The sequence below is a fragment of the Amblyomma maculatum genome, chromosome 1 (genome assembly GCF_055883805.1).
Source record: "Amblyomma maculatum isolate TAMU_Amacu chromosome 1, ASM5588380v1, whole genome shotgun sequence".
NCBI lineage: Eukaryota > Metazoa > Arthropoda > Arachnida > Ixodida > Ixodidae > Amblyomma > Amblyomma maculatum.
This window is the reverse complement of record NC_139344.1, coordinates 339124822-339139744: the sequence shown is the minus strand read 5'-3', so window position 1 is coordinate 339139744 and position 14923 is coordinate 339124822. Positions and strand designations below refer to the sequence as shown.

Sequence of the window (14923 nt, the reverse complement as noted above, 5' to 3'; positions counted from 1 at the left end):
CGAAATAAATGTCGAAACATTCTTTATATGGCATATATTTTCATTTGCATGCTATGCACAGTGCTTACATACACATATTCTTAATCAATATCTGAAAATTTGAGAGTTTTCTTCCCACTGGATAATAAACGTTAACGATAGACGGCACAGCTGACTGATAGTATGCAGTACATATGATCTCCGAGTCCTGAATAGTTCTCAGCGAAAGAAAGAGGGGAAAAAAAAAATAGTTGATTTACGTAGGGATCCAGGAGCTTCTCCCACTGGGGCGTCACATAGAACAGAAGGCCAGTGCCGGCACCAGGCAACGTCACTCCTCTCACCAACAACACCAGCAGGATCACATACGGGAACAGGGCTGTGCACCAGATGATCTGCAATCCAAGTTAGGCCCTAAGCCTCAACTCCCAATGTGATGACAATCAGTTTGGGAACTGGTGACAAACCTGATGATGACAATCCCAAATTGATGACAGTCCCACAAGGATTGAATGGGCGAAGGGCACCAATGCTAACATATCTGATCAGTTGGAGGCATTTTAACGCTATCATGATGAAGATCCCATTACACAGAAAATCACAAAAAATCCAACGTTGCCGTAGCGTTGTGAGCAAAAAAATCACGGGCATGGCACTGGCAGGTGCTGAATTATTATCTGTAGAGGATTACATGTATAAAAACATTTACTATATATGTTTCCCACACAGTACAAGAAGGCTCTAAGTTAGGTTCATTACTACTAACATCTCATGCCTATAACCACAGGTTAAGAGACGACCCACGTATTGAAATGTATCCTTACTGTGCGATGTACTACTACCAATTAATTCCACCAATCAGGAAAAAGACAATGCATTTTGACTGCGTAATGCACAAAAGGCAGCACAGACATTGCAGAGGAGAAAATGATAATTACAGTAAAACTCAATATTTCAGACTAAAAGTGACTGGAATAAAATGTTTTAGTTATTGAGAAGTTCGAATTATTGAATGATCTTAAAATATATACTGCTGAAAACCGCTTGTATGATCGTATATTTGTCTTGTGAAAGCCTGGAAGATAGTCATTTACTTTTGAGATGAGAACTGCATGGCAACAACGATTTCTTGCAATGCCTTATACAGCGTCCTATCGTCAGGAATGTTATACAGAAAAGAATGAGGCGTGAGTCAGCCTCTGTAGCAGCTTGTAGTTGGACTCAATTAGATGGTTGATCTGTGACCAATAGCTGCTATAACCGTCGGCTGGCATAAAGCACAGAAAAGTGAAACTAAATCTATGCGGCTGGGCTGCACGCATGACAACTTGGTGTGAGCAAGACTGTACAATGTAATGAAGGTTTCAGAAAAGCTATCCCCTGTCATGTGTGTCATAGCTAGACACTTCTCCACATCAGCAGCCCGCTGGAATGAATGAGCACCCGAAATAGACTCACGCTCCATATCAGTACTTCCAGCACTGCTAAAGAAAGCTATTAAGTGTGCAGAGGCAACATTCTTGAGTTGCAGGTTAGAATACCAACATAAATATCTCCTTTGTGGCTGCAGTATCACGAAGACTATTAATTTTGTTAAAATAGTGCCTAGACGATTCAGCTTCCTGCCAACCCAAGGTCATTTTGTTTTTCGTAGTCACGAATCTAATCTCGCCCTCTCTGCACCATGGATGTATAAAAGTGTTTATTTATATAGATGTTGGCAGGATTCAATGCTTCCAGCGAAACCAATGGCTTATTCTATTCAACAAATTTTTCAGGAAACTAATTACATTTGTTCAAGAGCAGTGACATTCAATAATGTTCCTCTGCTTCCTTTTATAAATCCAAGCAAGCAATGCCATCAAAGCTGTGTTGTTTAATACATTCATATTGTACTTAGTGGGTAAGCATCACAAGAACAGAATTTTGCATGTTTAAACCCTTGAAAAGAATCAGTAAACATTTTGAGCCCTGCAGAGGACTGCAAAAAGGCAGTGCTCTTGCTTTCCCAAAAACGACATCCGGCATTGCCCGTTAAGAAAGGGTGCTGTTAGAAATGGTACTGGAAGTATGAGTTAGTGCTGCAAGATGGTGTTCAGACAAAGAGATTCAAGTGTTGAGTATACAGAATCATTGCATGTTGACAGAATTATCTGGATTTTTGAATCAACAGAGGTCTTTTACTGCATCATTTCATGGCTAAGGTGAGGTTATTTCAATAGCAAAGTGCCAGGGTTGAAGCCAACTGGCTTAGTACTACCAGACCAGGTATGGGAGGATTAAGAGATGGTGTGGGTAGTAGGCACACAACCTTGCCGCTCTTGTGGATGCCCTTCCACGTGACCAAGAACACCAGGGCCCAAGCAAGCAGCAGATACAGGGCCAGCTCCGCGCGTACACTGCCCACGTCGTCCAGCCCAGAGGAAATACTGAGTACACGTCGCCTGCGTGGCACGCAGTTCGCCTTTTACAGGAGCCCACACAATTAAAAGCGGGCCTACTGACACTCACTTGTCACTGCTAATTTTCGCACCTCTCTCTACACCACTGCAAACGCTTCTGACCCAGTCACCTGCTTTTGCCAAACCAGCAATTTGCCCTGGCTCTTAAACAAACAACAAAAAACAACAACAAAAAAAAAAAGGATGGCACTAGGTAGTCACTAAGTATACCTCTGCGAAAACTGTTCGTCTCTGCTTCGCTGCATATATACCCACAGTCAAAACTGGAGACAAGGCAGAACTTGTGTTCATCTGTGGAGTTTGACGCAAGTGAAATTACAAGTAGTGGATGTTAATTCCAAAGGCACCCAGGTGCTATGCAATGTCAGTACAAGTTAAAAAAAACCAGGTGGTCTCAATCAATCTGCAGCCATTTAATAAGACATCTCTATAGTCCATATATGTAGTGTCACAAATCCCCAAGATTTCCAATTTGCCTCGTTTTATTTTTTGCAAAAGAAAACCTTGATGACACCACGACTGAATGCCTAGGAATATTGTAGCTGTGTGGCTTGACCCAGATCAAGAACAAAACATGCAAAACGCAAGATGTTTGTAACACTGTCTTTTGTTCTGCAAAAACAATTCACGATGAATGCCACGTGCACGTCATGACAAGTCTGCCTGGCATATTAAGAAAAAAAGCAATTAGGTACTCACTCCCAATACTCGGAGACAGGCGTCGTAAAGCTGCTGTTGATGGGACTGGTGGCATTTGGCTCCCTGCATCGATCGGTGTTCCAGTGGTTGCCGCAACCCTGCCATGGCAGCTCACTGGTGAAGGACGCAAAAAGGTAGAAGATGATCCAGGCAACCACAATGATGTAGTACACGTTCGAGAAGAACACCATCACCATCGATGCAATTCCCACACCTGGAGTGTAAAAAGTGGAAGCAACACGTTAGGAATATCAGGCCAGCATTTGAAGCTGCTTATGTAAACAGAAGGTGCTTCTATGTCACTCAAGGCAAACGAAGGGATTCAGAAACACAAAAATTTGGCCACGGAATGCTTCACAAATTTTTTTATTGTGATGGCTGTAAAAACGGGGTTTCACAGATGCAAAAAGCAGTGTAGTCATTGTTTATTATATGTTGAAACCGAAAACCTGTTTACAGGCAGGTCAACTACAATGCACCTGTTTGTAAATTTGTGAAATATCTTCACTCACTGCTCCCACCAACCCATGGTATATGATTAAAATGCGTGTTTATACACACTTTATATACTAGGTAAACAATATTAACAGCTCATGTCATAGTTTGTATGACTTATGTGTGCATCCTACCTTCTAACTAATCTTATTTATGTTTAACTATAGCTATTCAATATTTTCCTTCTAATGTCAACTGCTGAGTTTTCGTTCTTTTCCTCTTCATAGTTTTGTCTATTTTTGATTATTTGCCATTACCCCCCCTATGCGATAACCTGAACTGTGAGGGTCTCCAGGGGTATTTTGTATAAATAAATAAAATATGAAGTACAATCTTAATAAGTGAATCTCATGGAGTCACGAAAACATTAATGCAATCCGAAATTTCCATCATCTAAAACAAACAAAATTTGTTTCAAGAAAGGTAAGAACATAATGCACTTCCGGTTAAAGCTGACTGTTATTTTTTGCAGTTATGAGCACCCTGCTGGCTGCTTGCAGTCCGTGCCATGCAACACTGATTTGTAGCCTAGGTACCCAACTGGTGACATGACACTTCAATGTGCATGGTGCACACTGCTTTTAGTGCTTGTGGTCAACAACACATGACCGGCGAGCGCGCTACTGGTCACTATGCGTCAGCGATATGTGGTGTGTGCAGCACCTAGTATTTGAAGGTGCAGTCGTGAAGTTCACATCAACCGTGATTCTATTATCGAAATCCTGCTATGTGTCCTCACAGCGCCGTGGGACATGCAAATAAACAATTAAAAAATTAATAAAAACCTGGAGACAAAGACAGGGAACAAAGAAAAAAAAAAGACAGATGTGAAGGCAGGGTCCAGAAAGAATACCATCGCAAAAAATAAATAAATAATAGTAATAATAGTAAAGAGGACCTTTGAAAATGGGCACAAGCTTCCAGACACCAATGCCACCTCGACAGACGTATTGGCCCAGGGCTACTTCCAGGAGGAAGGATGGAACAGCTGTCAGCACCAAGCACACAAAGTAAGGCACCAGGAAAGCACCTGCAAGAGATCAGCCCAACACGCCTCAGAAGAGCAAAATACCGGCAATATGAGCTGAAGTCCATTTCGTGCTTTCTGGTTGAGTGGCTCTATCAGTTCGCCCAGTTCACTGTTTTGCTAATGTCGGCAAGCAACTGGCCTGACTTAGCATCATCACCAGCAGTAACAGTAGTAGCTCTGCTTAATTACATCTGCAAGCCTGGCAAGGTACAAATATCAATCAAAATAAACACCTTCAGAACTTCATTCGACACATATACTAGGCAAGTCAAGCAAGTCAAGCAAAGCAGCAATGGGGGCTAGTTGGTTTACCATTTCAAGAATTTTCGCGCTACGATATACACAGATACACAAGAAAGCAGGAACCACGTACACAGGACAAGCGCGCACTGACAACTAAGGTTTATTGATAACAGGGTTACATTTGCAAAAGCAAGTCGTTTAGCGCATTATCCCCTGCTAACGTCAGAGAACTAAGCTTGTACTAGAGCTGAGCTTGAGCTGTGCTTATGAGCAGGTTGAGAAAAGCTGAAGTTGAAGTTTACTTGCTTTATGTTCCCTGTACATCAATGCAGCAGCCGTAATCAAGCCTGCTTAAAGTACCGATTAAATTTTTTTAATAGAAAATAAATGAGAAAATGTTGGAGCATAATTGCTGTACAAGTTTTAGGTCAAGGAGTCTAAGCATGGTGGAGCATCCATTAAGAGGACCATCAATAAAGAACAATCTACAGAAGGATTTTCAGATGAAATGTTTCATAATTTGGAAGCCATGATTTTGCAGGCTCAGTTTCCACCATAATTCACGACGCTTAATGGCATTAAATTCCTGGTGGGTGCCACAATTGTTGACTGAAAAAATTTAGCCCCAGCGCTATGGACAGGAGTCTTCTATGCCTGAAATGTTATGTGTGTGATGAAACATGGGTCCACTAACACAATTCAGAGTCAACAAAGAGTCTATGCAATGGAAGCCCGAGGATCAACAATTCTAAAGTAACATTTCTTTTGCACATTTCAATTGCAAAATTATGGCAATAGTTTTTCTGGATGCAAGAGCCATTCTATTGCTGATATTCAAGCCATGGAAGATGAAGACTGGAAGTACCTACTTTTTAACAATGAAGGCATTATGCAAAGAATTAGAAACGTCACAGGAGAAGTTGTTGGCGAGCAAGCTTCTGCCTCCCAACAATAAGAAAACTGACAAATTTTGTAAAGCAAAACTTGCGATTTGAGAATGTGGCTTCATGGAGCCTAGCCATTCCTTCTGCAGTTCAAATAAGGGTTCAAGTGATTGCTTACTCTTTTGTAACCGTAAGAAATCACTGCATGGTCAACCAGGAGAAGTTGTTGGCAAGCAAGCTTCTGCCTCCCAACAATGAGAAAACTGACAAATTTTGTAAAGCAAAACTTGCGATTTGAGAATGCGGCTTCATGGAGCCTAGCCATTCCTTCTGCAGTTCAAATAAGGGTCTAAGTGATTGCTTACTCTTTTGTAACCGTAAGAAATCACTGCATGGTCAACCATTTCCTGATGGTAATGCAGTAAAAAAAAAATGCAGTGACAGAGTTCCTGCAGCATGAAGTCTCCTTCTGCTGCGAGTGCTACCATAGGAAGCAGAGTGGAATCAATTTGTGTGTTTATGTGAAGACACTAAAAAGTAATAAGTTCCATTTTTCTCCTAAAAATATATTTCACATTCAGATGCAAAACGTACTGAACACATCTTGTAATACTGGGAGCAGATTTAAAGTGGTGGGGGGGAGGCTGTCTCACTCCATTAAGCAAGAAACACTCTACATTAGAAAGCAAGGTTTAAACACATTTTCTTTAACAAAAAAAAAAAAAAAATGAAGAAGAAAAATACATGGATTATATAGAATCATCCCCTCCACTCAATCACCTCCTTCAGAAGCGATCCATAAATCCAACTCTGCATGTATCACTCTGGTGGCTTCCCAATGAAATAACAACTGTGGAAGCATTGGATAAATGATTTCCCTTATTCCGTGTGTGTAAGGGTAGCATAGGGGCTGATTATTACTTTCACAATGTCAATGCTTTTGCCAGATTGCTTTCTGTAGAGAGTACTGCAAGGCATTAGAACCTAGATAGATTAAAATTGTAAATGGCAAGTAGCTTTTAATAGGTTTCAAATTATAAATTCCCTCCTCCCCATTTTTCATAATGCCACACACAGGGACATCGGGAATATTTGCAGGGCTAATGCAAAGGTTGCAGGAGACTATAAAATTCTACTGAGTGATGAATGTGAAGAAGTCCAATATTCACAATTACTTGGCCTCGTCAAAGGTCGATGCATGCCACTCTGAGGTGTCTCCAAAGCCAAGGTATTTTGATGGAAGACGCCCTTTCAGACAGCTAGTCACAGAAGGTTGCGTATCCAAACTGAAATATCGAGTTCTGCATTAAGTGCAGCGTCATTGATGCCATAACTCTCTGCCCCCCCCTAACTTGACACTGCACATCTTTGTGCCCCTGCAACACAAATTCATAAATTCAAGTCGTGTAAATTTATGAAATGCTCTCTGTAAGCAAGAAGCTGAGTGACAGCTATCAATGAAGCTCAATCAAGTACAAAGAACAATTCATCAGCACATATATTGTTATCATGATCAGGCACAAACATTTGAGAATAAAATTACATGTCTAACAACTATAGCTACAATAAATAAATACACTTTATCATATTTCAATAAATCGATCAGTTCAGATTGAATGCATCGTCCTGAAGGATGCAAATTATCTTGACTGAACTGTGGACAGAAGCAGAATGCATTTAGCACAAAAGCTTACAGCGACAGCAAAATAGCACAAACCTCCTCCATTCTCATAGCAAAGGTAGGGAAAACGCCAGACGTTGCCCAGGCCAACAGCATAGTTGATGCAGCTAAAAATAAAGTCCAGCCGGCTCTCCCACTTGCCGCGATCCTGCGACTGATTGGTGGAGTGTTGGCTTTCCTCTGGCGGCTGCAGTTGAAAAGCTGCGGCAGGTGGCGCCCTGGTGGCAGGTGGCCTCAGCTCCCCACCATGCGACCCATCCTTGTTTTTCTCGGAAGACCTGCTTTCATGGACTCTGATGTTCTCCGAGGGCTCTGAACTAGGCATTTCCATGGCTGCTCGTCACAATGTCATTCTGCGGAACCAGGAACAATCCAGTATGTCACTCCGCATAAGATAAGACAAATGAAACCAATCCGAATTTGATTAATGTGCCAGCAATAAGGCTCCTATTCTGCTGAAAGTCTACTGTGAGGGAAAAACTACAAGGAAACCAATGGCAGCTGGTAGCTGGCAGGTGGCATGGCTGAGATCCAATTAGCTGGCAGGTTGTGCAAGGTCACAAGGCCAACTAACATGGCCAAGTTGGCTGGAGCTTTATGGAAGGTGAGATGGGAATTGAAACTGGGGCCTTTGGATCCTGAATCAGACATGCTACCCCTAGTGCATGTGGGTGCTACTTGGTGAAAGTGAGATTTATATCTATGTCAGGTAGTCTTTCCCACAATGTGGTAACTTACAATTATATGCTAATGAATATGTGTGTGATAAGAGAGGTATAATTTAGGGATTTGTAATTAAGTAATAGGATTAAGCGAGTGGAAAAGCGTATGTATGTGGACGCGGAACCGCAAGGGGAGCCACAGATGGAGTCATTATTGCTGTTGTGTTGTACCATTAAAAACAGAGCATAAGTATCCCCAAATGGATTTCCTCTTTGAATCTAGGTAGTGTAAGCAAATGCCTATTTTTACATGGCATACTAAAGGCACTATCCACAATAGCAGAAAATAAATGACAGAATAGTTATGCAGTCAGATGTACTGTATTTACACGTGTAATGGATACACTTTTTCCCTACAAACTCTATGAAAATGTGTGGGGCACACTCATTGTATCCTAAAAGAATGAAACAGCTCAACTTTAACAAAAGACTAGGGAATGAAAGGGCACGTGAAAGTGCTGTATGTTTCTTTTAAGATGCAATACAGCTTGTCCACAATGCTATTTTGACACTCTTCACACAGGTGAAGTAATGACGGAAATGTACATTTCAACCAGTAAAACACTGGACATGTTTAATATGTGAGTGGCTCTATGATGCAGACAAATACAGAAGGCATCGATTAGCAGAGTGGAAAGGGTTTTCACTCACACAAGACACAAGAAAGGGTGGCAAAAGCAAAGCTGGTATACAAAATCCATCATGCTACCAAGAAAGGGCCACTAATGCAAACAGGTGCACAAGAGAGCAGCCCATAATTTTGTGTTTCAGTCACGACAGCTTGACCTGCAAATCTTGAGACTTATCCAGCACACTGAACTGAACTGTTCCCAAACTTGCATGTTGCGGAAACCTGTCTTTCAGTAGAGAAGTACCTGTACTACAGTACTGGTAGGATTGTTTGTTTGTTTGTTTAAGCACAGCAGTACTGATACAGATCATTTGCTGCCAGTTACAGAAGTGGCAGTTTCATACAAAAGCAGTCAGAGGCTATGAGCAGCAACAAAGAACCACAAGAAAGAACTCGGCAAAGGTGGCAGTGATGAGATGCAACAATATTCTCAAGCAACATCCTGTGCTTTAAACAAGACCTCTAACTTCGCTAAAATGGTGGTGAGGGCGTTGGATATACCACTGACTGAATAAATTCTCATTTGGAAAAATGTTTCTTGACTGAAGTGACTGACATGATTTAGGCCCCATCAGCACATCCACAGTGTGTGAACTATACTTAACAATCAGCAAAAAGGCACTCTGTGAAAACAGTTCTTCTATTTAAACAGATATTTCACTCTATAATGCCTATGATGCATATAGAAGTCTTTTTCACCTTCACTCTTATCACAACTAATAAAAACAAAAACACCTGACACACATTTCTCCACTAAAAAGTGTGGATATGTCTTACTGGGAATTCTTCTATGCTGCATTGAAATTGGAAGCTCGGAAACAAAAGAGGACAAATATATATGGGGGCTATCGTTTTGGTTCAGCAACACAAAATTAAAATGCAAATATAAATGGGGTTTACTATTTGCTACTCTTCGGTTTCTGAAGTTACTACATGCAGATGTCTTCTTTCTTGAAATTCCTCAGACGCCTGCCTGACCCTTTTGCAGCACAGAGTTGCTCTTGAGCAACAGTTGAAAACTTTACCGGGCGTCAAAAGCTGGCAAAAAAAGTGGGTGACGAGTGATTGCTTGCATGGCTGTAGGACACTGTACAATTACAAATATCTTGTTTCAATCAATTCAGAAGAGAAGGAAGAAGCCGAATACTGCAACTAACCTGCTTAGCAATAGAGTGTAAATGTGATATTAAAAAGAACAAGAAGTTCCTCACAGTGCAGTGCAAATATAGGTATATTTTGCTCTACGCTGCCTGAAGAAAAGGCAAAATTATGGGCTTCAACAAGTGAACAAATACGACAGTTTCAATTGCAGAATTACACAGAAGAGCTACTCCACTTATTTTACTGGATTAAAGTATTTACCTATCACATCATTTGTTATTCACATCTGCGTCCCTATAAGGAAAGGATTATAACTACAACTGACAAACACATACTGCACACCTATACAGAGAAAGTTACAATCTTTGTCAAAGGTTTCGAGTTCAGGGGATTTACTTCCGAACTACACTGCATGGTTTCTAAAGCATAGTGCAGTGTTCCAAATCTCCTGAAGGTAAGAATATTTTTTGTCCTCCCCTCTCCAGCAGAAAAAACTTACACAAATGCTAAAGGAGCATCACTACACCCCTTAGAAGCAGATGTCTTGGACTCTAAACTTTTGACAAAACTGTACATTTATTGGAGCTCAGAGCTCCAGATCTGATTCACTTAGATGAGACTGCTAAAACAATTATTGTTTTTTTTCAGAGCACTATACCTGCTTTCAGAAAACTGGAACAGGTACATAAGAATGAGGTAGCCTTGATATGGCTGCAATAAATTTTTAATGCAATGTATGACTGCACTACATAGCTGGTGAAGCCCCAGAAGAACAAAAACAAAGAGTCCCTGCAAACAATGTGGTCTAATAAGACAGACAATTAGTTTTCCTGCTGGATTTTCAATAACATACAAGAAAATAACTTACGAAGAACCTGCAGCTGGAGTCACTGGTTTTTAATAATTAAAGGAGCATAGACACCACATTCCAGCAGCATGTTTTCTTTGTAGTTATGCATAAGACCATAGTACACATGGATTGCCAAGGGGTATTTCCCAATGACCTCTAAATAATTTATCACTAAATTTCTTCTCTCAAGTTGTAATTTCACAGCGAAATGATGGCTATGATAGCTTGACAAAACTGTACATTTATTGGAGCTCAGAGCTCCAGATCTGATTCACTTAGATGAGACTGCTAACAATTGTTTTTTTTTTTTTCTTTTTTTTTTTTTTTTTTTTCAGAGCACTATACCTGCTTTCAGAAAACTGGAACAGGTACATAAGAAGAATGAGGCAGCCTTGATATGGCTGCAATAAATTTTTAATGCAATGTATGACTTTGTCATGATGTTGGCTCTTGAAGCAGACAGCCATATTATAGTGAGTCTAGAAGAAAAAGCAACGATACTGCAGTTCATGCTTCAAGTGACCTGTACTGACATTTGACATTATATGTCTCATTCAGCTGTTGAAACCAGAACCGAAATAGGTAAGAGAAGAACTTTATAAATTATTCAGAAATCATAGGCAACTATTATGCAGTAATCCATGCAGTATACTGTCTTATATAAAATTACAAGAAAAAAAGAACACAACACAAAATTGATGGCAAATATTTTTAGGAAGAGCTCTTTGCATATTGACTGTCATGCAATATGCTCATTCCTCTTTCAATCAAGGAAATTTAGACGAGTAGTGAAGGACTTTAATCATCATCATCATCATCATCATGATAATTATTAAAGTCCGTTAATGATGTCCTGCAAATTATTTTTTCGAGATATTAATTCATTCCAGCTCGCCTTTAGAAAAGAAAAATTATTCGTGAGCCTCTTCTCTAGCTGCCTCATGCTTACAAGAAAAGAACTTCTCATTCTGCGCTATTTCACAAAGATAACACATTCCTGCATATTCTTCGTGGATTTTAAACATAACTGCTACATTCGACATTACACGCCAGAAGAGACAAATCCAAGTTTTCTTTTTTTTTTTGTTAACTTCTGCTCGGCTTAACAGTAACAGCACTAGTTAGGCAAAGATGATAGCACTTGCATTTCAAAACAGCTGGTCTAACAACTCCCGCCACGTACCTGCTCTAGTTAAAGAAAGCTCTTGACGCCACATGCGCGTGTGTGCATGGTAACGCTGATCGCTCGGGCTTGGAGACAAGAAACGAGAAAACATGTCGTGACAACCGCACACGGTGCGGGTGCAAACATTGCCCCTGAGTACGCGCCGATACGACGACTCGCGGGTTCCCGGATAAGGAGCGACATAGCATTTGATGAGAGGAATGGGCCCAAGGTCTTATCGCTTACTTAAAGCGGACGGCGCAGCCAGGCGCGTAGAGTTAGCCGGCGAAGTACAAAATATGGCTCATAGCGACTTGCATCTGTTGCGTTCTTAAAACGCGGAAGATGGTCATCGCTGAGCTGTCAACTTGGGGTCAATACACTTCCGGAGCCAGTTCATCCTGTCCGCGGTGACCCGGATAAAAGCATGAACTTGCGCCATCGTCACGCTCGATGTCACTTACCGATGTCACTTACCGCAGGAGACTACTGCCATAAAACTGTTCACAGCCTGGTATAGAAGAGAACACTGTACAAGAGTCTACACAGAGATAAGTGCTTGAAAGGCAGCTTAATCCGAAGAAACATCTACACTGCTCGTCTCAGAAAAGTAGAGTAACGCAGGCAGGAATCAGAGGTACGAGCACGATTGATCACCAAGATAGGCATTTGCGGGCATCGCATTAATAAGTTATTATGACGCAGTCGATTTGAGTGTACTGCAGCACGAACGCTTCTGGCGCGCAGAACAAATGATACCTTAAAGCGAATGAGGGCAGACAATCGACATTTCCCCCGGACAGCCCAGCTCAGCAGAGTCACGTAGAAAAGAACGGCTCGCGCAGAAGCCAGCTCACGTCGATCGCATTAGCATAATATAAACAAAAAAAGAGGAATAATATATTACCTCAAGGAAAAGCCGTCGAGCTGACTTTGCCAGCTGACTTGGATTCGAAGGCTGGAAAAGAAAAGGAAACATGCACCGGGCGCTCTCGGAAGGCTAGTAACCAACTTTACGCACACTTGAGCGCTGCTACGAGCTTTGTAACATTAGACAACCAGCTACGAGCGACGTGAGTATGAATCACAGCATAGATTTCCTACATTCCGCTTCTGCGCCGGCAGCGTACCTCACACAAATTTGCCGGCACAGAAACGTTTAAGTCGAGACGTGTTAACGTATTCGCACTAAGGCTAATAATACAGTGCAAGATAGACTCGAGTGTAAGCCCTGACGCTTCATCGAGTAAAATATTTAAAATCTTTGTTTTATTACTTAGGGTTTACGATGTACAGTACTATTGAAATAACTGTCACAATACAAAAAAAAATAATAAATGTATTTTGTTTAACCAGAATAGAAATAGATTTATATAAGTTTAAATATCCCCTGCACCGACGTATGGGCCTGTGGCGCAACGGATAACGCGTCTGACTACGGATCAGAAGATTCCAGGTTCGAATCCTGGCAGGCTCGATTTTTTTTGTTTTTTTTTTGTTTGTTATTTTGACCGGAGACTTTTATGCAAAATGCTGAGAAGCTTTTTCAAGCGAAAGATATGCGCTGCGTTCGGCTCTGGACCATCTTGACAGCCGTCCTTTCACAGAGGAGAAAATCCTCGGCCCATGGCCACAGAAGGCGTCCAACGGCAAAGCCTTCAAAGCACTTATGTGTTTTATAAGAGAGACAAACTTGATTGAGAAACTGTGACTGTGCTCCTCGGCGCCTTACCTTTCCTATCATTCTCTTCTTTCTCCTTTAAACTCCTCATTCCCCTTCCCCAGTGCAGGGTAGCAAACCGGAAGCTTTCCTGGTTAACCTCTCTGCCTTCTCTCTTTCTTTCTCTCTCTCTCTCTCTGAGGAGCAGCTTTGGAATCAAGACGGACACTAATAATAATTAATTAATAATGGTTCACAGGAAGGGAAAGGCGCAGTATCTGTCACACTTGTAGCTGTGGACACCTGAACCGCGCCGTAAGGGAAGGGAGGAAGGTGGGAGTGAAAGTGGATAGAGAGAAAGAGGAGCCGTAGTGAAGGGCTACGGAGTAATTTCGACCACCTGGGGATCTTTAACGTGCGCTGACATCGCACAGCACACGGACGCCTCTTCGTTTCGCCTCCATCGAAACGCAGCCGCCGAAGTCGGGATCGAACCCGGGTACTCCGGCACAGTAGTCGGGCGTCTTACCACTGCACCACCCCGGCGGGGCTCAAGACGGACACTGATTGTTCATAGTGCAATGCGACGACGCAGTATGAATGGGTTGGCCAAGGGTTAAATTTGCTTGAAGTACAATTCTGCCCTTAACATTTTAATGCGACTACGTGCAGGTGCACACATGAATAGCCCAAATACTTTTGGTGTGCCGCTTATTACCATATGCCGCTCGAAAATTTAAATTAGTCTTCAAGAAGAAAGATTGCTGTGAGTAAGCTTGGGAAGAAGGTAGGAGCGAAAGAAAAAAATTAAAGGGTCTCTTAGATGTTTCCTAAGAGCAGAATGGCGAAAGCCTACCCTTCATCCTGTAATTTGCCTCCCATCGTTAGCCTCTTGTCGGCATTTGTTGCAGTGCTACATATAATTATAATTGTTTTACAGGAAAGGGAAGGCGCAGCATCTATTACATTTTCTCCGGCAAGTGTGTTTGGACAGTACACCATCGCTGCTGTCGAGTGGCGTTCCTTGGCGCGCGTTCAAGTGTGACATTGCAGATGGCAGAGAGGCATCCCGCCTCGGCCAATCAGAACGCCGCAAAAGCGGGACACACTTTGTCCATGACAGCATGAGCCATTAAAGGCTTTCGCCTTAAAAAATTACGAGAGATTTTAGTGACTAAAGTATTGAAAGGCGAAAGCCTGAGAAGCCTCATCTCGTCTAGCGTTCCTGATCTACAATCCCACACTTGAACGCGCGCCATGGAACGCCACGCAGCAGCAGCCGCAAACGTGGGACACGCGTACACTTTGTCCACGACAGTAT

At 41.8% G+C, this 14923-nt stretch overlaps 1 protein-coding gene and 1 non-coding gene across 5 annotated transcripts in view; one reads left to right on the top strand and one right to left on the bottom strand.

The window, feature by feature from the left end:
• Positions 1–13109, bottom strand: part of LOC146207557 (sodium- and chloride-dependent GABA transporter 1-like) — a 36512-nt gene extending 23403 nt beyond the window's left edge. The window contains exons 1-7 of one of the 4 annotated variants that reach the window (XM_084588487.1): positions 12964–13109; positions 12850–12900; positions 7510–7826; positions 4534–4665; positions 3141–3354; positions 2291–2423; positions 240–374 (exon numbers count right to left, since the gene is read on the bottom strand). In XM_084588487.1, the coding sequence (XP_084444613.1) occupies positions 240–374; positions 2291–2423; positions 3141–3354; positions 4534–4665; positions 7510–7804 (909 nt within the window). In that variant the 5' untranslated portion in view covers positions 7805–7826; positions 12850–12900; positions 12964–13109. Of the gene's footprint in view, positions 1–239; positions 375–2290; positions 2424–3140; positions 3355–4533; positions 4666–7509; positions 7827–12406; positions 12671–12701; positions 12812–12849; positions 12901–12963 lie in introns of those variants that run through there. The other 3 variants (XM_084588501.1, XM_084588494.1, XM_084588509.1) reach the window with 3 other exon arrangements.
• Positions 13110–13346: 237 nt separating this feature from the next.
• Positions 13347–13419, top strand: TRNAR-ACG (transfer RNA arginine (anticodon ACG)). The gene has a single exon. It is a non-coding gene; the product is annotated as a tRNA-Arg (tRNA).
• The last annotated feature ends 1504 nt before the right edge of the window (positions 13420–14923 follow it).